The sequence below is a fragment of the Eucalyptus grandis genome, chromosome 2 (genome assembly GCF_016545825.1).
Source record: "Eucalyptus grandis isolate ANBG69807.140 chromosome 2, ASM1654582v1, whole genome shotgun sequence".
NCBI classification, from domain to species: Eukaryota; Viridiplantae; Streptophyta; class Magnoliopsida; order Myrtales; family Myrtaceae; genus Eucalyptus; species Eucalyptus grandis.
In genome coordinates this window covers 39,164,286-39,189,929 of record NC_052613.1, presented here as the reverse complement: position 1 = coordinate 39,189,929, position 25,644 = coordinate 39,164,286, and the positions used below count along the sequence as shown (strand labels likewise).

The 25,644-nt window shown below is 43.0% G+C and overlaps 4 protein-coding genes across 6 annotated transcripts; 2 read left to right on the top strand and 2 right to left on the bottom strand.

Moving 5' to 3' along the window:
- The first annotated feature begins 392 nt into the window (after positions 1 to 392).
- Positions 393 to 6,409, top strand: LOC104432729 (factor of DNA methylation 4). 3 transcript variants are annotated; one of them, XM_039305371.1, is made up of 8 exons: positions 393 to 605; positions 1,558 to 2,622; positions 2,702 to 2,883; positions 3,320 to 3,388; positions 3,506 to 3,772; positions 3,971 to 4,180; positions 4,671 to 4,900; positions 5,313 to 6,409. In XM_039305371.1, the coding sequence occupies exons 1-7, from the start codon at positions 593 to 595 to the stop codon at positions 4,896 to 4,898; spliced, it is 2,034 nt and encodes a 677-aa protein (XP_039161305.1). In that variant the 5' UTR covers positions 393 to 592; the 3' UTR covers positions 4,899 to 4,900; positions 5,313 to 6,409. The 3 variants fall into 3 exon arrangements, with proteins under 3 accessions (XP_039161305.1, XP_010043544.2, XP_039161300.1); XM_010045242.3 differs by lacking the exon at positions 393 to 605 and having other exon boundaries at positions 1,440 to 2,622; positions 5,330 to 6,409; XM_039305366.1 differs by lacking the exon at positions 393 to 605 and having other exon boundaries at positions 1,440 to 2,622.
- A 2,482-nt stretch (positions 6,410 to 8,891) lies between these two features.
- Positions 8,892 to 9,629, bottom strand: LOC104432727 (expansin-A4). The gene has a single exon (XM_010045239.3). It carries the CDS (start codon positions 9,612 to 9,614, stop codon positions 9,270 to 9,272), a length of 345 nt encoding a protein of 114 aa, XP_010043541.2. The 5' UTR covers positions 9,615 to 9,629; the 3' UTR covers positions 8,892 to 9,269.
- A 1,492-nt stretch (positions 9,630 to 11,121) lies between these two features.
- Positions 11,122 to 16,345, top strand: LOC104435324 (factor of DNA methylation 4). Its single transcript, XM_039307085.1, is given in 10 exon segments — positions 11,122 to 11,195; positions 12,477 to 12,874; positions 12,960 to 13,091; positions 13,094 to 13,462; positions 13,542 to 13,723; positions 14,127 to 14,195; positions 14,311 to 14,644; positions 14,733 to 14,983; positions 15,474 to 15,661; positions 16,076 to 16,345. Coding segments are annotated over 9 exon segments (1,995 nt in total). The 3' UTR covers positions 15,660 to 15,661; positions 16,076 to 16,345.
- Positions 16,346 to 19,210: 2,865 nt separating this feature from the next.
- On the bottom strand, positions 19,211 to 21,985 carry LOC104432728 (expansin-A4). Its single transcript, XM_010045240.3, has 3 exons — positions 21,739 to 21,985; positions 21,163 to 21,481; positions 19,211 to 20,040 (listed from the first exon to the last, which is right to left on the bottom strand). Exons 1-3 carry the CDS (start codon positions 21,890 to 21,892, stop codon positions 19,731 to 19,733), a joined length of 783 nt encoding a protein of 260 aa, XP_010043542.1. The 5' UTR covers positions 21,893 to 21,985; the 3' UTR covers positions 19,211 to 19,730.
- Between the last annotated feature and the right edge of the window lie 3,659 nt (positions 21,986 to 25,644).

Here is a 25,644-nt window from a genome sequence, read left to right as displayed (position 1 = left end):
GAGGAGGCGGCGGTGGCGGCGGTGGCGGCGGCGGAGATCGAGTACCGCCGGACGAGGAGGGCGCTCGGCCGGTGCTGATCGTCGGTGTCGAAGGAGGCGGAGAAAGATTTTTGTGAGAGAGACTTCGTGCGGGAGAAGGGCGGGAGAAGGACGCGGCAAAAATTTGACTAAAATTAAAAGTGGGGACCCAGATCCACGTGTCGACACGTGTCGTATCCTGATGGGGCGGGGCGCACGGTGACGTGGAGCGCCCGGCGCACCTAATATTTTCTCGTGTGGGGGACGGTGCAATTCCTGAAACGGCAAAAGACGCGGAAGGGCGCATGGATTTCTGCAGATTACGAATCGGGCACGTCCGGTACCGAGGCTATCGCAGGGAAGAGCGACGATCGCGCGATGCGTTTCTGAGCTATTCCTCCGTCCTTCGTCCTTCGTCTCATCACGTCGTTCTTCGTCCTTCCGTCGTCTTCGTTCTCTTCTCTTCAAGCAGCGGCGCCACCCCCCCGGGGCGGACGATCTATTGCAGTTCCAGCGTACCGGGGTGGTCTAGGGTTTCGCGGTTCGCTCGGCGTGGCGAGTACCTGCGTACGCTATGGACGAACGAGGTGAGATGGATTACCGTCGATGGATTTTTTTGGTTATAGACCGTGTTCGGTTGGCGTGCACTGTTTGATTCCGTACAGAAGGAGAGGAAGCGGAAAGCTTTCTCTTTTCATGTCGATGACTGCGTGCTTAGCGTTTTTACCACCGGCTCGTGGTGGCGATCGGTTTTGTATTCGGATGAAATGTAGAAAGCTAGAAACTTGGACAATGCTGCCGTCGCCCTGCTTTTTTTTTTTTTTTTTTTTTTTGCCGTGGTGGCCGTGCGAGTTTCCTTGTTACGGTTGGCCTGAACTCGTCCTTTCTTGTATTGGTTGTGTTGCTTGAAGGATTTCCAGTTTCATCTGTGCATTATCAGGGTAATCAGTAATGGGAATATGAAAAAAACGATGTGCAAATAGGAGTTGTTCGTTACTCTGTTTTCTACCGAGGGAGAAAACAGGGTAAGTTATTCATTTGGACCTATTGCACCGTAATCAGCATAAACATAAAATACTGGTGCAGATATTATCTAATAGGTAAGTTCCGATAAATGATTAGTTCGGTCAATCATAACTTGTGACTTGGAAGTGCTGTTGAAAGCATTGCCATCCGACTTTTGTGGACGCCCATCTCACAGTGCAGTTGTCCTTGTTGGGTATTCGATACTTGTCTTTAAATTTGACTGAACTCATGTAGAATGAGGCCATTTGAACTAGGTAGACATACTTGCCGTTCCCTTCAGTTGGACAGAAGAGGAAAAAGGCAATATTTTTTCCTTTGATCATCATAACTGAAACGTTTGCTTTGCGCAATCCCACAGGCAAATCCTCAGTGGATGATGTTCTTGCTGTCTTCTCTTAGTCGTTGTGTCATATCTGTTTGAAATCATTTCAAGAGTTTTAGAAATGGATGGCTTTTTTTTCTTAGACGATGCTCATCTTGATCTTGTCTTTTCATTTTCTCTTTCATGTGTAGGAATGAAAATGGTCCACAGAGAAGACAAAGGAACAAGCAAAAGGAGGTCTGAGCTGGAGGAGTATGAAGATCGTTATTATCAAGAATTGAAGGGACATTATATCAGGATCAAAGTTTCAGATTCACATTATAGGTGTCCATACTGCAGAAGTGCACGTGATTATCTCTTTGAGGACCTTTTAAAGCATGCCTCACGCATATCGAAGAATTTAAAAGGGACAAGTACTAAGGAGATTGCCAAGCACTTGGCATTGGAGAGATACATAAGAAAATACTTCTCTAGTAAAGTTAATGCCGAAAATTCTTCCAACATAAGACTCTCTTCAGCTAAGGACGATCAGCAGTTAACACTCTCTTCAGCTAAGGACGATCAGCAGTTAACACTCTCTTCAGCTAAGCACGATCAGCAGTTAACACTCTCTTCAGCTAAGAACGATCAGCAGTTAACACTCTTTTCAGCAAAGAACGATCAGCAGTTAACACTCTCTTCAGCAAAGAACGATCAGCAGTTTGTCTGGCCCTGGATGGGTGTAATTGCAAACATCGAGACTGAAGTTAAGGATGGAAGATATGTTGGGGAGAGTGGTACCAAAATTAGGCAGGAGTTGGAAAAGAAAGGATTCAACCCTGTGAGGGTGCAGGCCTTATGGAACTATCGGGGTCATTCGGGACTAGCAGTTGTTGAGTTTAATAAAGACTGGGTGGGCTTCTGTAACGCCATAGCTTTTGAGAAAAGCTATGCGATTGAGCGCCGTGGGAAGAGGGACTTTTATGTCTCCAGGGACAGGGGAGACAAGTTGTTTGGTTGGTTGGCACATGATGATGATTACTATTCGAGAGGCATATTGGGAGACCACCTTAGAAAGAAAGGGCACTTGCGAACTTTGTCCGATAAAGAGGCAGAAGAACAACGCCAACGGTCAATGCTTGTTGCTGACTTACAGAAGACGCTGGAGATCAAGAGCTCGCGACTTATGGAGATGGAGAGCAAGTATGAAAAAACAAAGCATTCCCTCGACAATTTAGTGACACAAAAGGATGAAATGCTGAGGGCTCATAATGAAGGTGTGATGTGTTTTTTGGGAAATGAGTACTGGCAACGAAATTGGCTTGTGAACTGACTCTTTCTTTTCCTTTTTTCTAGAAATAAGAAAGATGCAGCAGATTGTCCGGGATCATCTTGCGAAGATATACCTGGAGCATGACAAGGTGACACAGCATTTGCAAGCTCAAAAACACGAGCTTCAGCAGCAGGAAGAAGAGTTGGAATTGCGAGAATTTCAAAATGAAGGCAAGAGGGCAAAGCTTAGACATGATAAGGAAATGGTATGAAGTTTCATCTATATATTCTCAATCCATCTTCAGCTCGAGCATAGACTTCAGAAAGGATCAGTGCAGTTGATATTTGATCATAAATATCAAGGAATAAGATCTCATCATGTCTAAACATTGAACAACGCAAAATGAAGTTACCTCCATTATAAGCATTCCTTTTGTGTATCAGACGAGAAACTGAATGCTTCGAAAATTCCAGAAAGTACTTGTTATTGACTAGATTGGTAAGGGAAGTGGGAGTTGTCGAGACAATTAAAAAAAAGATATTTCCTATTAACCATCAAAGGCTATTATAACCTGTGATGTCTACAAATGGGAACCAGGAAATAAAAAGAAAAAAAGAAAACACAACCAACCCCACTAGAAGGAATGGAGAACTAAATCTTTTGGCGCTGCCACAGAAGAACTCAAGTTTGACTGGTTTCAGGTTGAAAGGGCATTTTTGGAGCAGCAGAAAGCAAACGATAATTTCTTGAGGCTGGCAGAAGATCAGAAGGTGCTTGCTTGCTTTCTTTACTTCTGCTTTTTTATTTTTTTTATTTTGAGCTTAAGCAATAGCTAGATCTTTATTGGCTCAATAGTTTCTAAACTTCCACATTGCTATTAATGGCAGAGAGAAAAGGAGAAACTTCACAGGAAAATTTTTGAGCTCGAAAGAGAACTCGATGATAAACAATCGTTGGAATTGGACATTGAGCGCTTGAGAGGTGCTCTGCAAGTCATGAAACACATGGAGGATGATGATGATGTGGACCTTAAACAGAACATGGAGGAGATTGAGGAAAGTTTAGAGGCAAAGGAAGAACTGAGAAAAGTGCTTACTGTTAAGCATTGGACGACCAATGTCGAATTGCAGGATGCTCGCAAGGAGCTGATTAAAGTAATTGCTTTATTTCCTTATCTTGGACCCTTTTGTGTGAATTTGTTATCACGTCGAGGCATAACTTACTGTGCTGGACATGTAAACAGTTGGAAAGCTAATGTAATACGCAATGATTGCCTGTTTCAAAAAATGTCAACCTTTTGATCTGATAATGGATTTTGAGCTGTCAGAAATGATAATTCCGTTGCTCTACAGACTTTCCAGAATAATACAAGTCGTGCCCAGATTTGGGTCAAAAGAATGGGAGAACTTGACAGCAAGCCGTTCCTCGTAGCAGCAAAAAGAAAATATGCCGCGAAAGAAGCAAATGTAATGGCAGTGACACTCTGTTCTGAGTGGGAAAAACTTCTAAGAGATCCAGGATGGTACCCCTTTAAAGGCATAACAGAGGGAGAGAATCGCAAGGTATACTTTACGCCCAACTAATGTTACCAGCATATCTCTTACATAACATTGTTGCCAATATTTATAGCAAGTTTATGTCTGTTAACATTCTTCTGCATTTTAGTACATTAATGGAAGCCATGTTTATTAGGAGGTTTCAATCTAAATTCTGAAGAGTTCATGCAACTTTTCCGATCAACCTAATTTCACGTGCCAAGAATGATCATTTGTCACCCAACAGAAGAGTTGCAATGAATAGAAGCCTCTACTACTTCGTGTTTGCATTTCAGTATGGTTAGTTTGATGTCATGGTTCAAGGCAAGCACTGTTATTTCACAAACAAAAGTATGCTGATGCATTTTGTAGTGTGTCTGTTTCATGATAGCCAGCCATGACATGTAAATCCTTGTTAACCCAGCACGATTTTTACATATCGTGGTGTAGAAGCCTTTTCTGTCCATATCAGTGTCTCTCCTACTTCTCAAAGTCTCTTCGTCATTTGGCTTCATAGGAAATTATTGATGAAGAAGATGAAAAGCTAAAAGCCCTTAAGGATGAGTATGGTGAAGACGTCTTCAAGGCAGTATCAAAGGCCCTCGAAGAGATCACTGAGTACAATGGCAGTGGCAGGTACACCGTGCCTGAGCTATGGCATTCTAGAGAAGGAAGAAGAGCATCTCTCAAAGAGGGAGTTGCTTACCTTCTCAAGCTGTGGAAACCCCAAAAGAAGAAGAATTAGAGGTATGAATTTTTTAGTAGCAATGAAGAATGGGTGTTCACGAAGCATCTGCAGCTTGAGTGTACATTGAAAGTTGTTCACCTGATATGCATGAAAGAGCTATAATACAAAAGTTAAAAAGAAGGAGATGGTGTGGGGGCTATTCACCAGATTGCCACAATTAACCCTTTGGCGAACGTAAGTTCATTCAGATGTCAAAGCAGTGCGATATTTTTTAATATTAACCACCCCCCCCTAAACCCCCACTAAAGCTGGACACTCTTTTGGAGAATTAATGAAACACTGATTGATGGTTTACGTGCCTGTTTAACACGATGTTTAGCTTGCTTAGCTTATGTGTACTGCAAGCACACATTTTTATAGGCATTGTTTTGAACATGCGGTCCATTTTAACGGTGCTTTTGCTGGATGTAGACTCTTAATGTACTCAGGTGGGCAGTCTGGCATCTTCATCCTCCTACTTGTTGCGGATACACATCTCAGGATGCAGTTGTTGAGTCCAGATACTTGATTTCTAAAGCTGACTGAGTGTAGATTCTTGAAGTAGAATTAGGCCATTCAAAATAGGCGTACTTGCTGTTTCGTTCAATTAGACTGAAGGGGAAAAAACCAAACTTTCCTTTGACTTTTGACAGGAGCTCTCATGGAGTATTTATGAGATGTATTTACAATTTGATTCTTTCATAGACGACCATAGCTGCATCCTTTGCTCTGTGCAAACCCACAAGAAAATTCTCAGTGGATGACGGTATTGCTGTGTTCTCTTAGTTTTTGTGTCGTATCTATTCGAAACGATCTCAAGAAGTTGTCTAGAAATGAGTGGCTTCTGGCTATGGGTTTTCGGATAACGCTCATCTTGGTAGATCGCAAGGTGTGGGATTGTGAAAACTGAGTGTGGCCTGCGTAGCTCTGCTTGGGAATCCTCAAAATCCTACTTATCTTGGGTTGTCGTGTTTCTAAAATTTTATGGAGGAATTCGTCTTGGCCGATAGATTTGGAAGATGGAGGGAATGAACCCCATCCGCGAGTGGATGAAATGGAACTCCTACATGCTGATACAGGCAAATCCACTAAATGGCGTGCAGGAATTTTCCCATGTCTGGTAGCGTGATACGGGCACCCTATCAGGATGGCCAGGAATCAGGCTATTAAGAATGGTGGGAAAACAAAATTGACAGGAACTAGCGAGTAGCGACAAGAGTATTCGTCGATTCTGCTCCGAACATGTCGATGCGTGGGTTGCTGGTGATGCTGTGCCGAAGAAGAGATACAAAAATGGTTTCCTCCTCTGGAAGAAGTTGGAGCGAGAATAAAATCAACTGGGGCGCATCTTCCAAGAACAAAATAAGACTCGAGCTACCGAGTGTATTTGTTGGCGTTGTGGTTGGAATATGTGCAATGTTACCGAGCAAATGAAAAGAATGGCTGTAGGTATTTGCAGGGAAAATTGTTAAACTTATCCTATGGCAACCAGTTTGTTAATTTAGTCTTAAATTTTTTAATTTTACTAATTTTGTCATAATTATTTTAACGATTCCGACTAATTTTTGCTAGATATTGCCGACGTGACGATGTTAGTTGTTCTACGTAGTAAAAAGTATTAACGCTCTCTGAAACTTTTGTGTTGTGTTGGACACTCCGACACTCGGTTAACGTGGGTCAAATTTTCAACGACTAATCAACTCTCTTAATACTTTACGATACGCGAGTCCAGAATTCTAATATGTAAGTTCAGAATTTCGACACACGATTCTAAGACGCATGAGAGATCAATTTTAAAGATTTTCGATAAATGAATGGTCAAACTGAAAATATGTAAAAAAATAAATATAATAATAAAGAAGGAAAGAAGAAAAACCTAATCTTTTTTCTTTTCTTTTCTCACTCTCGCTCCTGTGACACACAATTCACCTTCCGAGTTTGTTTTTTCTTCTCTTCCATAATGTGGGTTATTTGTTTGTTTTTTACTCCAAGTTTTATGGATTATTGGAATGAAGTTGACTTTGTCAAATTAAAATAATTAATGATATTAACAATTTGTGGATTAATATTTTTCGTGTACATTTATTTTAGACTCTTTTTTATTATTTATTTATTTGTGAATTTGAATCAAATTTGAAAAATAATAAAAAAATATAATTTATCGTGTATGTAAAAATACATATTTAATATATAGTGTATTGGAATTCTCTATTTTTAAAAAAATGATGTGCCGGCATGTTGTGCCATGTTGTGTATTGGTGTTGGTACTACTTTGTCCACATGACATGATTGACCCGATATAGACTTTTCTTTAATATTTACAACGTTTTTTTTTTCCTTTATCACAAAGGGCTGGGCGAGCCATTGGCCATCGAGCAAGGGTCAATAACCTTGATGGCCCCTAGGTGTGGGCTGATGACCCCCGTTGACCCCTAGGCCCTCAAGCCTTTGACAAATCCCGCAAGGCAAGGGTGTCGCAGCCCTCGCCGAGCATAGCAAAGGTGAGCAAGGGCTGCTATGCGCTCACTATGGGTCTCAATGACCTAGGTGAGGGTTCATGATGCCCCTGCTAGATTCAGCTAGGGCTGCGACCTTTGCTTGCGGGCAACAAGGGCTTCACAGCCCTCACCCAAGGGCCAATGGAGCTAGCCCTTTGTAAAAAAGAAACAAGAAAGAAAAAAAAAATATCATAAAATATTTTAAAATTAAAAATTTGGGCACATCAATGTTGAACCACGTCACATAGGACAATCAACGCTAATTAGGCTATCACATCGGTGATATTTGGCAACAATTAACAGGAAGGATTAATTTGACAATTTATTAAAAAGTTTGGAATTAATTTGACAAATTGTTTAAAGATTTAGGATTAAATTGACACAATTGAAAAATTTATGACGGAATCGGGCATTCTACAATATATTTATAACTTTTTTGATAATTTTTTCCGATTTTTTCATCTATTGATGAGGCCTCATTTTGTTTAGGAGAAACTGAAGCTACCACGAGCGAGCATTCTCAAAAGCCCAACATTCGTATGCTTTGTAATACTGTTAATATTTTGGTTGGGCCCCGTATAAAGAACCTTGGATGTAATATCTAGGCCAAGTTCAGTAGCTTCAACGGGCTTCAGGTTTTTTCTTCTTCTTTCTTTTTTTCTACCTTTCTAGAGTTGATCTTGTTTTCCTTATCGTTACCCCTTGCCTTAGCTCCATTAAGCACGTCAGGCCAACAAGGTGTCTTGTCCTCGATAGTTGGAATGGACGGGGATTATGAAATTCGTTTACACGGTACGTGGAGCGGGCAACAGAGGTTTCTGTCTCCAACTCGTCCCGAATTAGTTGGTGCGTCTTTGAGATGGGCATGAAAGCTGGATTCGGTTGGTTCGCCTAACCAAATCGACCGCAATGATAGGGGAAAAAAAGAAGAGGGCACGGGGGAAATAGTGGGAAAAGTTGAAAAGGAGTACGGGGAGTTGGGCGGGGGGGGCATCCGATGCTTGGAATCCGAAGATGGTCTGTCTCTTTTTGAACGGAGAGAAAAGAGTGGAGAATAGAGGAGAGGAGAGGAGGATACGGAAGAAAATAGGGACATTTTCACATGCGAAGAAAAGCATTTAGGGAGCGACCCCGGCCCCACCCACGTGCAGCTTTGGTTCCCCCATAGATGTTTTTTGGTCCTCCTCCTGATGTGACCCCTTTGGAACTTTTTCATGAAAAAATAATTATAACAAGCAATAATTCTTGAAGAAATAATTTTAGGATCCCCCATTCTTTTATTAACTCCATATCCTTTCCAGTGCTCTAAATCTCTGAAGACCAAGTATTTTTCCCATATCCATCCTCATTTGTAGTGTAATATACAAGAACACTCTTAGTAATTTCTAATTCGACTTCTCCATTCGACTAAGTTGCATCGAAGGTGTGCGAACACCTGGGATGGGACAGACATTGCAGCATTAGACAGCAAAACAAAGGAAAAGAGCACTGAAAGGACGTTCGTGGAGGAGGATGACGAGGCAAACACAAATTCCATTCCAAATTCAGCTATAGATTCGACTACATTACACTTGCTGGTTACATAATGTAAGAGAAATATAACGTGTCACATACATATATATATATATATATATAAATTATAGATACACATACTCAAACTTGCTCGAGCATAATGTTACTGGTCTACTACTAGTGCTTCATAGGTGCCATATCAGCTGCGGGCCACGTGCTTTTGCAGACGCCTCCTCAGCCCTAGGATGTCTTCTAACATTCCACCTTACGAGTTAAAACAGCAAAACGAGAAAATGAAAAGGAACAGGGTATTTTCTGCAGGAGAGTGGGAAAATGGCGCGGCGAGGACAAAACGTTGAATTAAAAGAGGCTTCGCTCCTCAGACCCTGAAGTTCTTGCCGGTGAAGGTCTGGCCGAACTGCCAGTCGGCGGGGACCATGTTCCAGGAGGTGGAGGAGCGCCGGTCGCTGGCGGTGACGCGGAAGGAGAGCGCCTGGCCGACCAGCACGGCGTTGGACTGCCAGTTCTGGCCCCAGTTGCGGCTCATTCTTATCCACCCGGTCCTCGCCCCCTTCACGCTCACCCGCACGATGTCCCCGGCCCCCGCCACATTCGAGATCAGCACCAGGTTGATATACCGGAACCCGTTGATGGTGAACCTTATCCCGCCTCGCTTCCGGCACGGCACCCAGCGCAAATTCTCGTCAAAGACAGCACGGGGCATTTAAGTCGTTTGATGGAACCCGGCTTTTCCTTTCTTTTTCTTTTTTTTAACTTTTTTACTTTGCTCGCACTTCTCCACGAATCGCGCCACTCATTTCGCGCAAAACCTGGCACAGCTGCAGCATTTGTCGTTTTGACAGTGCGGTCAAACCACACTGACGTGCATTATGGTCTTCGTATAAGTCCATTTATAGGTGAGAACACTAATCTGAACTTTGATTCCTTTCGATACCAAAAGGGGGTCTTTTTTTTATATTGAGGCAGAAATTTCAGACTTCGAATATTCGACGGAGAAAAGTTGCAATATAATAAGAGTCGTTTGGCTTGGATCTGTACTTCGTCAAATGAAAACATGGCTCTTGGTTTTTGCAGCCATTTACAAATTGAAGGGACAAAAACAACGAAAGAGACGCGAACAAAGGGGGTGTTCCAAAAGAAGGCATTGTCTGGATGCCCATCGGCACAAATCTCTGCAGAACCTACCGAACCGTCGTCTCCAACTAACTAACTGCATGTCTCAAAACGGAACGGAGTGCGTTGGATAAGGCAGACGAGGTGGTAATTGTGGGAAAGGAAGAGGAGCGTTTTGGCGAACTAAACTGATTTGAGGACGGGAACTCCGCCGACGGTCTGACAGAGCAGGCATTAAAGAAACGCTGCCAGAATCCAACCAACCAACATGCAGCACGACCAAATCACCTTCCCCATAGAAAAAACCGCTTAATTAAGTTAAGCTAGAGTCGTTAGAATTCCCACTAACCTCGTACCCCTGCCAAACCGACGAAACGCTTGCACCGACAAACCTGCATCGTGTCGCTACTCCCGAGACACAGTAAAAGCTCGAACGCATCTCTCCGCAAGTAATTATTCACTAACCTCCGACATTGATCTATCTACAGCTGTCACTATACTCCGAATGCTACTTAAGCTCGCGATCCCGTCGCATTCTTCAACAAAGGTACGGATCTTATGCTGTTCTACCATCACTGTCCCTAAGTAAGTGTCACGGGCATACGATGGTGCGTCTCGACACATGCTGGTAAGTACATTGCACTAAACGCAGGTACGTCCAGTACCGGGGCTATCGCAGGCGAGAGCGACGATCGCGCGATGCGTTTCTGAGCTATTACTCCGTCCTTCGTCCTTCGTCTCATCACGTCGTTCCTCGTCCTTCCGTCGTCTTCGTTCTCTTCTCTTCAAGCAGCGGCGCGCCCCCCGGACGATCCATCGCAGCTCCAGCGTACCGGGGTGGTCTAGGGTTTCGCGGTTCGCTCGGCGTGGCAAGTAGCTGCGTACGCCATGGACGAACGAGGTGAGATGGATTACCGTCTATGGATTTTTTGGTTAAAGATCGTGTTCGGTTGGCGTGCACTGTTTGATTCCGTAAAGAAGGAGAGGAAGCGGAAATGCAGATGACAGCGTGCTTAGCGTTTTTACTACCGGCTCGTGGTGGCGATCGGTTTGTATCCGGATGAAATGTAGAAAGCTAGAAACTAGGGTAATCAGTAATGGGAAAATGGAATAACCAGAGCGCAAATAGGAGCTGTTCGTTTCTCTGTTTTCTACCGGGGAAGAAAACAGGGTAAGTTATTCATTTGGGAGCTATTGCATCGTTCTCAGCATAAAAAAATACTGGTGCAGATATTATCTAATAGGTAAGCTCCGATAAATGATTAGTTCGGTCAATCATAACTTGCAACTTGGAAGTGCTGTTGAAAGCATTATTAGCTGGACGTCAGGCACGCTTGCCATCCGACTTTTGCGGACGCGCGTCTCACAGTGCAGTTGTTGTTGTTGGGTATTCAATACTCGTCTTTAAATTTGACTGAACTCATGTAGAATGAGGCCATTTGAACTAGGTAGGCATACCTGCCGTTCCCTTCGGTCGGACAAAAGAGGAAAAAGGCAATATTTTTTCCTTTGATCATCATAACTGAAACGTTTGCTTTGCGCAATCCCACAGGCAAATCCTCAGTGGATGATGTTCTTGTTGGTGTGTTTGTTTTGCGAAAAACAATTTCCGGAGAAACGTTTTCCTCATTTTTCAGTGTTTAGTTCATTTAGGAAAATAAGTCAACGTAGAATGTTTTCCTTCCAAAACTTAAATTCAGAAAAACGATTTCTTTTTCGAAAAAATCAAAAACGTTTTCCAAAATATTTTAAGGTTCTTGCTTGATGAAAAAATTATAATTAAAAAGGATTTCTAATTAAAAATTTTGAATTTGTTATTATTATATCTTTTCTTTTCTTTCTTCTTTCTTTTTTCTTATTTTCTCTTTTCTTTTTTTGCCTGTGAACATAAACCCTAACTCCTCCTCTCCTCTCTCCTTCTCCTTCACCCCCTCCTTTTCGTCACCGCCGCCTCCTCCAACCCTAGCCCCCTCCTGCGCTCCCGTTAGCTTCACTCCCTCCTCTTCCTCTTCATCAGCGTCTTCTACATCTTCAATTATTTTTCAAATGCAATCCAAACATCAAAAAATATTTTCAATCACATATCACCAAACAAAGGAAAACTAACCATTTTCTTGGAAAATGATTTCCTGGAAAATATTTTCCAAAAACATTACGTTTTCCGTGAAACAAACACACCTTCAGTTGTTGTGTCATATTTGTTTGAAATCATTTCAAGAGTTTTAGAAATGAGTGGCTTGTTTTCTTAGACGATGCTCATCTTGATCTTGTCTTTTCATTCTCTCTTTCATGTGTAGGAATGAAAATGTTCCACAAAGAAGACAAACAAACTGCTGATTGTTCTTTGCTGAAGAGAGTGTTAACTGCTGATCGTTCTTAGCTGAAGATAGTCTTAACTGCTCATCGTTCTTAGCTGAAGATAGTCTTAACTGTTGATTGTCCTTAGCTGAAGAGAGTCTTATGTTGGAAGAATTTTCGGCATTAACTTTCCTAGAGAAGTATTTTCTTATGAGCTGGAGGAATATGAAGATCGTTATTATCAAGAATTGAAGGGACATTATATCAAGATCAAAGTTTCAGATTCACATTATAGATGTCCATACTGCAGAAGTGCACGTGATTATCTCTTCGAGGACCTTTTAAAGCACGCCTCATGCATATCAAAGGATTTAAAAGGGACAAGTACTAAGGAGATTGCCAAGCACTCGGCATTGGAGAGATACATAAGAAAATACTTCTCTAGGAAGGTTAATGCCGAAAATTCTTCCAACATAAGACTCTCTTCAGCAAGACTATCTTCAGCTAAGAACGATGAGCAGTTAAGACTATCTTCAGCTAAGAATGATCAACAATAACACTCTCTTTAGCAAAGAATAATCAGTAGTTTGTCTGGCCGTGGATGGGTGTAATTGCGAACATCAAGACTGAAGTTAAGGATGGAAGACATGTTGGGAGAGTGGTACCAAAATCAGGCAGGAGTTGGAAAAGAAAGGATTCCACCCTGTGAGGGTGCAGGCCCTATGGAACTACCGTGGTCATTCGGGACTAGCAGTTGTTGAGTTTAATAAGACTGGGCGGGCTTCTGTAATGCGATTGCTTTTGAGAAAAGCTATGAGATTGAGCGCCGTGGGAAGAGGGACTTTTATGTCTCCAGGGACAGGGGAGACAAGTTTTTTGGTTGGTTGGCATATGATGATGATTACTATTCGAAAGGCATACTGGGAGACCACCTTAGAAAGAAAGGGCACTTGCGAACTTTGTCCGATAAAGAGGCAGAAGAACAACGCCAACGGTCAATGCTTGTTGCTGACTTACAGAAGACGCTGGAGATCGAGAGCTCGCGACTTATGGAGATGGAGAGCAAGTACGAAAAAACAAAGCATTCCCTCGACAATTTAGTGACTCAAAAGGATGAAATGCTGAGGGCTCATAATGAAGGTGTGATGTGTTTTTTGGGAAATGAGTACTGGCAACGAAATTGACTTGTGAACTGACTCTTTCTTTTCCTTTTTGCTAGAAATAAGAAAGATGCAGCAGAATGCCCGGGATCATCTTGCGAAGATATACCTGGAGCATGACAAGGTGACACAGCATTTGCAAGCTCAAAAGCACGAGCTTCGGCAGCAGGAAGAAGAGTTGGAATTGCGAGAATTTCAAAATGAAGGCAAGAGGGCAAAGCTTAGACATGATAAGGAAATGGTATGAAGTTTCATCTATATATTCTTAATCCATCTTCAGCTCGAGCATTGACTTCAGAAAGGACAGTGCAGTTGATATTTGACCATAAATATCGAGGAATAAGATCTCATCATGTCTAAACATTGAACGACACATAACGAAGTTACCTCCGTTATAAGCATTCCTTTTGTGTATCAGACAAAAAACTGAATGCTTCGAAAAATCCAGAAAGTACTTGTTATTGACTAGATTGGTGAGGGAAGTGGGAAATTAACCATCAAAGGCTATTATAACCTGTGATGTCTACAAATGGGAACCAGGAAATAAAAGGAAAAAAAGAAAACACAACCAACCCCACTAGAAGGAATGGAGAACTAAATCTTTTGGCGCTGCCACAGAAGAACTCAAGTTTAACTGGTTTCAGGTTGAAAGGGCATTTTTGGAGCAGCGGAAAGGAAACAATAATTTCTTGAGGCTGGGAGAAGATCAGAAGGTGCTTGTTTGCTTTCTTTATTTCTGCATTTTTTTTTTCTTTTGAGCTTAGGCAATAGCTAGATCTTTATTGGCTCAATAGTTTCTAAACTTCCACATTGCTATTAATGGCAGAGAGAAAAGGAGAAACTTCACGGGAAAATATTGAGCTCGAAAGAGAACTCGATGATAAACAATCGTTGGAATTGGACATTGAGCGATTGAGAGGTGCTGTGCAAGTTATGAAAAACATGGAGGATGACGACGACGTGGACCTTAAACAGAAGATGAAGGAGATTGAGGAAAGTTTAGAGGCAAAGGAAGAACTGAGTCGAGTGCTTACTGTTAAGCATTGGAGGAACAATGATGAATTGCAGGATGCTTGCAAGGAGCTGATTAAAGTAATTGCTTTGTTTCCTTATCTTAGACCCTTTTGTGTGCATTTGTTATCACGTCAAGGCATAACTTACTGCGCTTGACATGTAAACAGTTTGAAAGCTAATGTAATACGCATCGATTGCCTGTTTCCAAAAATGTCAACCTTTTGATCTGATAATAGATTTTGAGCTGTCAGAAATGATAATGCTGTTGCTCTACAGACTTTCAAGAATAATACAACTCGTGCCCAAATTTGCGTCAAAAGAATGGGAGAACTTGACAGCAAGCCGTTCCTCATTGCAGCAAAAAACAAAATATGCTGCGAAAGAAGCAAATCTAATGGCCGTGACGCTCTGTTCTGAGTGGGAAAAACTTCTAAGAGATCCGGGATGGTACCCCTTTAAAGGCATAACAGAGGGAGAGAATCGCAAGGTATACTTTACACGCAACTAACATTACCAGCATATCTCTTACATAACATTGCTACCCATATTTATAGCAAGTTTATGTTAGTTAACATTCTTCTGCATTTTAGTACATTAATGGAAGCCATGTTCTTTAGGAGGTTTCATTCGAAATTCTGAAGAGTTCATGCAACTTTTCCGATCAACCTAATTTCACATGCCAAGAATGATCATTTGTCACCCAACAGAAGAGTTGCAATGAATAGAAGCCTCTACTACTTCGTGTTTGCATTTCAGTATGGTTAGTTTGATGTCATGGTTCAAGGCAAGCACTGTTATTTCGCAAACGAAAGTATGCTGATGCATTTTGTAGTGTGCCTGTTTCATGATAGCCAGCCATGACATGTAAATCCTTGTTAACCCAGCACGATTTTTACATATCGTGGTGTAGAAGCCTTTTCTGTCCATATCGGTGTCTCTCCTACTTCTCAAAGTCTCTTCGTCATTTGGCTTCATAGGAAATTATTGATGAAGAGGTCTTCAAGGCAGTATCAAAGGCCCTCGAAGAGCTGAATGAGTACAATGGCAGTGGCAGGTACACTGTGCCCGAGCTATGGCATTCTAGAGAAGGAAGAAGAGCATCTCTCAAAGAGGGAGTTGCTTACCTTCTCAAGCTGTGGAAACCCCAGAAGAAGAAGAATTAGAGGTATGAATTTTTTTGTAGCAATGAAGAACGGGTGTTCACGAAGCATCTGCAGCTTGACTGTACATTGAAAGTTGTTCGCCTGATATGCATGAAAGAGCTATAATACAAAAAGTTAAAAAGAAGGAGATGGTGTGGGGGGGCTATTCACCAGATTGCCACAATTAACCCTTTGGCGAACGTAAGTTCATTCAGATGTCAAAGCAGTGCGATATTTTTTAATATTACTCCCCCCACCCGGGGAACCCACTAAAGCTGGACACTCTTTTGGAGAATTAATGAAACACTGATTGATGGTTTACGTGCCTGTTTAACACGATGTTTAGCTTGCTTAGCTTATGTGTACTGCAAGCACACACTTGTATAGGCATTGTTTTGAACATGCGGTCCATTCTAACGGTGCTTTGCTGGATGTAGACTCTTAATGTACTCAGGTGGGCAGTCTGGCATCTTCATCCTCCTATTTGTTGCGGATACACATCTCAGGATGCAGTTGTTGAGTCCAGATACTTGATTTCTAAAGCTGACTGAGTGTAGATTCTTGAAGTAGAATTAGGCCATTCAAAATAGGCGTACTTGCTCTTCCGTTCAATTAGACTAAAGGGAAAAAAATCAAACTTTCCTTTGACTTTTGACAGGAGCTCTCATGGAGTATTTATGAGATGTACTTACAATTTGATTCTTTCATAGACGACCATAGCTGCATCCTTTGCTATGTGCAAACCCACAAGAAAATTCTCAGTGGATGACGGTATTGCTGTGTTCTCTTAGTTTTAGTGTCGTATCTATTCGAAACGATCTCAAGAAGTTGTCTAGAAATGAGTGGCTTCTGGCTATGGGTTTTCGGATAACGCTCATCTTGGTAGATCGCAAGGTGTGGGATTGTGAAAACTGAAAATTTTATCTTGGAGTCGTGTTTCTAAAATTTTATGTCTTGGCCGATAGATTTGGAAGATGGAGGGAATGAACCCCATCCACGAGTGGATGAAATGGAACTCCTACCTGCTGATACAGGCAAATCCACTAAATGCCGTGCAGGAATTTTCCCATGTCTGGTAGCGTGATATGGGCACCCTATCAGGATGGCCAGGAATCAGGCTATTAAGAATGGTTGGGAAAACAAAATTGACAGGAACTAGCGAGTAGCGACAAGAGTATTCGTCAATTCTGCTCCGAACATGTCGATGCGTGGGTTGCTGGTGGTGCTGTGCCGAAGAAGAGATACAAAAATGGTTTCCTCCTCTTGAAGAAGTTGGAGCGAGAATAAAATCAACTGGGGCGCATCTTCCAAGAACATTATAAGACTCGAGCTACCGAGAGTGTATTTGTCGGTGTTGTGGTTGGAATATATGCAATGTTACCGAGCAAATGAAAAGAATGGCTGTAGGTATTTGCAGGGAAAATTGTTAAAAAAGTAGTAAACTTATCTATGGCAATCAATTTGCTAATTTAGTCTTAAATCTTTCAATTTTTCTAATTTTATCATAATTCTTTTAACGATTCTAACTAATTTTTGCTAGATATTGCCAATGTGACAGTGTTGGTTGTTTTACATAGTGAGAAGTATCGACGCTCTCCGGAAACTTTTGCTTCAACACTGGGTTAACGGGTGTCAAATTTTCAACGACTGATCAACTCTCTTGATACTTTACGATATGCGAGTCCAGAATTCTAATTTGTAAATTCAGAATTCCGACACACGATTCCAAAATGAATGAGAGATCAATTTTAAAAATTTCAATAAATGAATTGTCAAAATGAAAATATGTACAAATAAATAAATATAATAATAAAGAAGGAAGGGACAAAAACCTAATCTTCTTTTCTTTTATCTTCTCACTCTCACTTCCCGTGGTACACAATTTACCTTACGAAATTGTTTTTTCTTCTCTTCGACACATTCAGATACACAAGTCCATAATGTGGATTATTTGTTTGTTTTTTACTCCAAATTTTATGGATTACTGGAATGGAGTTAACTTTGTCAAATTAAAATAATTAATAATATTAACAATTTGTGGATAAATATTTTTCGTGTACATTTATTTTTGACTATTTGTTATTATTTATTTATTTGTGAATTTAAATCAAATTAATTTGGTTAAAATAATCATAAAAATGATAATTTCTCGTGTATGCGAAAAATACATATTTAATATATAGTTTATTAGAATTCTCTATTTTTTAAGAAATGACGTACTGACGTGTCGTATCGTGTTGTATATTGGTATTGATACTACTCAGTCCACATGACATAACCGACCCGATATAGACATTTTTTTTAATATTTACAATGTTTGCCTTTTCCTTTATCACAAAGGGCTGGGCGAGCGGTTGGCCATTGAGCAAGGGCCAATAACCTTGCTGGCCCTTAGGTGTGGGTCGATGACCCCCGTTGACCCCTCGGCCCTCAAGCCTTTGACAAATCCTATAAGGCGAGAGTGTCGCGGCCCTTGCCAATCATAGCAAAGGGGAGCAAGGGCTGCTATGCGCTCACTATGAGTCGCAACGACGTAGGTGATGGCTCATGATGCCCCTGCTAGATTAAGCTAGGGCTACGACCTTTGCTTGTGGGCAACGAGGGCTTCACAGCCCTCGTCCAAGGGCCAATGGAGCCAATCCTTTGTAAAAAAGAAACAAGAAAGAAAATAAATAAAAAATAAAAAAATCATAAAAATCATAAAAATATTTCTAGAGTGGATCTTGTTCTCCTTATCGTTACCCCCTGCCTTATAGCTCCCTTTAAGCACGTCAGGCCAACAAGGTGTCTTGTCCTAGATATAGTTGGAATGGACGGGGATTATGAAATTCGTTTACACGGTACGGGGAGCGGGCAACAGAGGTTTTTGTCTCCAACTCGTCCGTTCCCTCGTCCCGAATTAGTTGGTGCGTCTTTGAGTTGGGGCATGAAAGCTGGATTCGGTTGGTTCGCCAAACCAAATCTACCGCAATGATAGGGGAAAAAAAGAAGAGGCGCGGGGGAAATAGTGGGAAAAGTTGAAAAGGGGTACGGGGAGTTGGGCGAGGGGGGCATCCGATGCTTGGAATCCGAAGATGGTCTGTCTCTTTTTGAACGGAGAGAAAAGAGAGGAGAATAGAGGAGAGGAGAGGAGGATACGGAAGAAAATAGGGACATTTTCACATGCGAAGAAAAGCATTTAGGGAGCGACCCCGGCCCCACCCACGTGCAGCTTTGGTTCCCCCATAGATGTTTTTGGTCCTCCTCCTGATGTGACCCTTTTGGAACTTTTTCATGAAAAAATAATTATAACAAGCAATAATTCTTGAAGAAAAAATTTTAGGATCCCCCATTCTTTTATTAACTCCATATCCTTTCCAGTGCTCTAAATCTCTGAAGACCAAGTATTTTTCCCATATCCATCCTCATTTGTAATGTAGTATCCAAGAACACTCCTAGTAATTTCTAATTCGACTTCTCCATTCGACTAAGTTGCATCGAAGGTGTGCGAACACCTGGGATGGGACAGACATTGCAGCATTTGACAGCAAAACAAAGGAAAAGAGCTCTGAAAGGACGTTCGTGGAGGAGGATGACGAGGCAAACACAAATTCCATTCCAAATTCAGCTATAGATTCGACTACATTACACTTGCTGGTTACATAATGTAAGAGAAATATAACGTGTCACATACATATATATATATATAATAAATTATAGATACACATACTCAAACTTGCTCGAGCATAATGTTACTGGTCTACTACTAGTGCTTCATAGGTGCCATATCAGCTGCGGGCCACGTGCTTGTGCAGACGCCTCCTCAGCCCTAGGATGTCTTCTAACATTCCTCCTTCCCTACTAACCAAACAATCCCCCCACTCAACACTTCACCCCAAAAAAGAAAAGAAAATGGAAAGCAGAAAACGGAAAAAAAAGACCCACCAATCAAAAAGTCAAAAAAGAAGTCTGACGCTCCGTTCACTTTCACATTCCCCAACACCTTACGAGTTAAAACAGCAAAACGAGAAAATGAAAAGGAACAGGGCATTCTGGAGAGTGGGAAAATGGCGCGGCGAGGACAAAACGGTGAATTAAAAGAGGCTTCGCTCCTCAGACCCTGAAGTTCTTGCCGGTGAAGGTCTGGCCGAACTGCCAGCCGGCGGGGACCATGTTCCAGGAGGTGGAGGAGCGCCGGTCGCTGGCGGTGACGCGGAAGGAGAGCGCCTGGCCGGCCAGCACGGCGTTGGACTGCCAGTTCTGGCCCCAGTTGCGGCTCATGCTCATCCACCCGGTCCTCGCCCCCTTCACGCTCACCCGCACGATGTCCCCGGCCCCCGCCACGTTCGAGATCAGCACCAGGTTGAAGTACCGGAACCCGTTGATGGTGAACCTCATCCCGCCTCGCTTCCGGCACGGCACCCTGCGCGCAAATTCACGTCAGAGACAGCACGGGGCATTTCAGTCGTTCGATGGAACCCAGCTTTTCCTTTCTTCTTTTTTTTTTTTTTTTTTTTAACTTTTTTACTTTTGCTCGCACTAGTCCACAAATCGCGCCACTCATTTCGCGCAAAATCTGGCACAGCCGCAGCGCTTGTCGTTTTGACTGTACGGTCAAACCACACTGACATGCATTATGGTCTTCGTATAAGTCCATTTATTGGTGAGAACACTAATCTGAACTTTGATTCCTTTCGATACCAAAAGGGGAGGACTTTTTTTATATTGAGGCAGAGATTTCAGACTTTGAATATTCGACGGAGAAAAGTTGCAATATAATAAGAGTCGTTTGGCTTGGATCTATACTACGTCAAATGAAAACATGGGCTCTCAGTTTTTGCAGCCATTTACCAAATTGAAGGGACAAAAACAACGAAAGAGACACGAACGAACACGAACGAAGGGTGGGTGGTCCAAAAGAAGGCATTGGATAAGGCAGACGAGGTGGTAAATGTGGGTAAGGAAGAGGGGCGTTTTAGCGAACTGAACTGACTTGAGGACGGGAACTCCGCCGACGGTCTGACAGAGCAGGCATTAAAGAAACGCTGCCAGAATCCAACCAACCAACATGCAGCATGATCATATCACCCTTCCCCACAGAAAAACCGCTTAATTAAGTTAATCTAGAGTCGTTAAATCCCACTAACCTCGTACCCCTTTCAAACCGACGAAACGCTTGTACCGACAAACCTGCATTGTGTCGCTACTCCCGAGACACAGTAAAAGCTCGAACCCATCCCCCCGTAAATAATTATTCACTAACCTCCGACATTAATCTATCTACAGCTGTCACTATACTCCGAATGCTACTGAAGCTCGCGGTCCCGTCGCATTTTTCAACAAAGGTACAGATCTTTTGCTGTTCTACCATCCCTTTCCCTAAAGAAAGTGTCACGGGCATTACGATGGTGCGTCTCGACACATGCTGGTAAGTACATTGCACTAAATGCACGCGTTCTACTCCTTTTTGACTTGGCAAAAAAATCAGCATAATGAAAGGTGGATTCCCCAACGTAAAAAACAGAGGGATGCGACGGGATCTCACCGGCGGAAAGAGACGGGGACGATGCCGGCGCGGTACTCGGCGATCTTGAGGAACATGGGCATGGCGAGGTCGAAGTGGGGGCGGGGAGGGTTGCACCAGCCGCCGTTGTCGCTGGGTTGGGCGAAGTTCGGGGGGCAGAAGTTGGTGGCGGTGACGAAGATGGAGGGGCTGCCGGAGTGGCACCACGTGGGGTCGTTCGCGCACTTGATCTCGAAGCACGCCCCGCAGCTCAGCCCGTTGTTGAACAGCGCCGTGCTCAGCGCCGCCGTGTTCACGCCGTAGCCCTGGCTGTACAGGTTCCCGTACCCGCAGGCCCCACCTGCCACAAATTTAAACAGTGTTAACATCGTCCGCGCGTTCGAATGCCGCACTATACCGCGACCCTAATGTCGCAGGGTCTCCGAAACCGGACCGGGCTTTAGTTGAACCGGCCGGTCCGGTTTCTTGACCGGTTCGATCTAACAAATCCGGTTCCGTGCGTGATAATGAGTTTTTGAGAGCTCTAGTGACCGGCATTGTCCGGAGGGGAACAATGCCGGAGGCGGGAAGGGTTTGTAGGGAGGGGTTAGTGTTTACCCATGGTGCCGGAGGCGTCGGAGCCGCCGTAGAAGGTGGCGTGGGCGGTCTGCCAGGGGCCGCCGGAGTAGACGCCGGGGATCCTGGCGTCGGCGAGCCACATTAGGGAGAATGAGATGAGGGAGGCTGCAAACACCACGCTTGCTCGAGTCATTTCTCTCTTCCTCGCTCGCTAGCAAAATGCTCGTTTCACAAGCGCACAGAGAGAGAGAGAAGAAGAAGTGGATGGGCGAAGGTGAAGAGAGGGTGGGGCTAGCTACTTATGGAGGGTCTGCGTTGGGCGGGCTACAGGAGCCGTCTGAATTTACGAAAGAGCCCATCTATCCTCTTCCCTCTTATTTCTAGACTTCTTTTTTTTGCCCTTTTCTTCTTTTTTCAGGAGTGTTGTTGAACATTAGCTAGTTTGTGTTATTGTCTCCTGCACTTATGTGAGAACAAATCAACGAGTGATGTATTTACATCAAATATAAAGCCTAATATGTACATAATGCATGTAAATTTCTCTTTTTTCTAACCCTGGTCCCCTCATTTTAGCTAAAGGGTCGGTGCATAGATAACATGGATATAGATTCTACAAAACACAGCTCATTTCTCATCTTTATGTTAAAGGCTTTTTGCACCTATGAATATGTTCATGGGTTAAAATGAGTGTCAGATATGTTAAGATGCGGCTTGCAGTGCTGTGTTGGAAAAAACGACGACTTAACACATCAGCTTAAGCGCATGTGAATTAGTGTCTGAACGGATTAAGCGAGTCGATTCAGATCCACATCGGACTAATTTTATATTATTTTTTTCTCGGGGGAGGGGTAAATGTCATGTATTTTGTCACGGCTGGTATACAATTTCTAGATCTTTCTGACCAAAAGCCAGCGGTTACAGTCAAAGCACAATTCGCTCGCACGAATAAAAAATAACTTGTAAAGTCGCAACTTCCGTAATCGGTTTAATCAGAAGGCCCAAAAAAAAGGGAAAAGAAAAATAGAAAATAAAAGGAATAATACGGATTCAGGTGGGGCCCATAGTAAATGGAAAAGCGTCCTTCCCGCTTCCTCTAATTGAATGGACCGTGTGATTCACGCTCTCCTGACAGAGCGCAACGTGTCCTCTTCTCATCTTCATCTGTGGTAAATTTCTTTTTTCCCCTTTTTTTTTCCTTTTACCAACGATAATTAATGTTGTGATTGAATTTCTGAGACTATTAATCTGTTGAATGCTTGGACGGGATTGCCGACCCAACAAATTTTTCTGTTCTAAGAATGAAAATGAAAAACGACCTAAATTCGAATAACTAAGTCATATGAGTTGAAAGACTTCCATGCACAATTCGACACGTCCGCGGTAAATATTCGTCAAGATTCTGGCCCGAGGTAGATGGACATCAATGACCTCGGCAGATGACGAGACAGTGCAGAGGCTAAGTGACGTCGCCAGGGTCATTTTGGAGAGAACGGCAAAAGTGCGGTGCCTCTTTTGCTAATGGGTAATGGCTAATCGCCCGGCAAAAAGAGAAAATTTAAAGCAACCGTCCCGTAAAAGAGAAACAGCAAAAAGGATTAGGGATAACTTAGATCCCTAACCCACTAAAGAGAGACTATAGACCATAAAATATTAGATCTCCCATCTCCGCAAATTAAAGTCTACACAGAATTATTTCATACCTAGAAAAATCCTCATCAATTGAAACAATTAGGTGACGAATTTTTTTAAAAAAAATTCAAGGCTTAAAGCGGTACGCAGCCTCTGGGTCAATCGCGAGGCGTGGCGTGAACAGCGGCCGCGATGGACCATTAAAGTCGAAAAAATTTCCTGGGTCCATCAGAAGATTTCATGGGTCATGTTCAGCGAAATCCGAATCCAGTCGCGACCCCCAATTAAAACGGAGCAAGATGTAAAACCAAACGACGCCCCCGACAAAAACGTAAGCCGCGGCAGCCGAACTACAGCTAGACGACACTCATTATGGGAGGGGAAGACCGGAGCAGCATCCAACATGAGGTGTCCCGGGGCGGGGCCCAATTCCCGTAATCATCGGCGCATAACAAATCTCGAGCCACTCACCCCGTCCTAGAGGACTCTCTCGCCCGAATCGATTAAGCGTGTTTTCGGTAAGCCATCGATGTCTTCTAACCCTGTCTTTTTACACAGCGACGGGCTCGACAATCATTAAATGCGCGCCGTAGCTGGTTTTGGGAAATAGAAAATTCGTGCGCTCTTGGGTGCGGGACAGGAGGGCATCGGATGCCGATCGCGTCGTCGTCGTCGAGGGCGAGTCCAGCGCGTTCTTTTGTCAACGACGCGCGGTTTCACGTTAAAAAGCAGAGCCTAAAGAAAGGAGGAAGCCAAAGTTGGGAATGAAAAGGGACTAGTGGTGCAGAGAAACCGCGTCTGAACTGGGGAGGATGAGGAGAGGACTTTTCTTTATGAGGAACGAGACAAGGGTTTTGGGGAGAAGGGGAGATGATTGAGGAGGATGATGGGGGGGGGGTAGCGAGCTTTACTGTTTTGTGGTGCATTTTCTTGCATCTCTAGCTGTCTCCCACGCTCTACATTGCTTACTTTTGTTTCTCCTTTCGACATGTCTCGACTTGAATGACATTTACTCTTTGAATGGGGTAAGATTTTACCATAAAGCATATGGTGGGCGCGGGGACGATTGGATCGTAGTTTTAGAAGTAAAGATGCGTCACGCAATCAACAACGAGAGTTTACGGTCTTAAGTGAGTTTTACTTATCTTGTGATACTTACGATGGGTTATCCATTCTCCAAAAAATCCAACTTTTTTCGTAAAGTAGCATAAAGAAAAAGAGATCCTTGGAATGTTAGTAAAAAGTCGTGCCCCCGTCCACCGACGCTTGACTTTTGTAATCCTATCGAAAAATCACATGTACAAGGAATTTTCACATTTTCGATAGTTAATGACTCTGCATTTCTTGATTTCGAATGGTTTTGGCTAATCATTGGAAAGTAAATGATATTGCTCTTCATGTGCGCACGATATAATGAACCAATGGGGAGACAAAGCAAGGGGGGCTACGAGGGCACGAGGCCTCGGCCGCATGATTGCGCTATTGTCACATCCAAAACATCCACAGTTTCCTCTGTTTTCTCGTTGCCAGCCCCATCCATGTGCTCCCGCACGCCACATCCGCTCGTCTTAAAGCAAGGAACAGCCCGCTCTCCGTGAATTGCCAACGTGGTCGGAAGAACCGGGTACTGATTCGGATCCAAAACCCGGGTCCGATCTATTCGAATGGTCGATCGCGTGGGTGCTCCACGAAAGTTCACATCAGCTTCACAAAAGATGAACCATGCATGTGGCCATGACGTTCCTCTAATCAAAGAATATTTGCCGCCGACAAGTCAGACAAAAATATTCACGACCATGATAGCTAATTTGAATTCAATACAAGACCGCATCATATTGCGCTCTCGAGCATCACTGATTTTGTTCAAAATTCTTACAGCACTCAATGTGATATCACGGGTACGTCAAACACGTTCTAGTGATTAGGGCGTTACTTCAAAATATTTCTGAGATTGAAAAATTTACAAAGAATCATAAGCTTCCATGTATTAGGAGTTAGCTATGCAGATTCCTTTCTGCACGGCTTGTTTTATTGTTAGTCGTTAAACGCACCCAAATGGGTACTACTTCGATCCCATACGCGGACATTCCCAAAATCAAAACTGGCCGTTCTCCTTGTCGTATCTTCTCGATCTACATTGTCCGAAGGATAGCTTAAAGCGAACCCAAATTCTTATCAAACTCCTCTTGTTGTTTGTATTGACATATGATAGACTGCGCAGATGAATAACAAAAGGCGTTTGACGTGAAATCTATCTGTATGCATTTTGGAATTTTCCCGCTTGGCTATATACACGGGCGTAGCATTTTCCGTGCA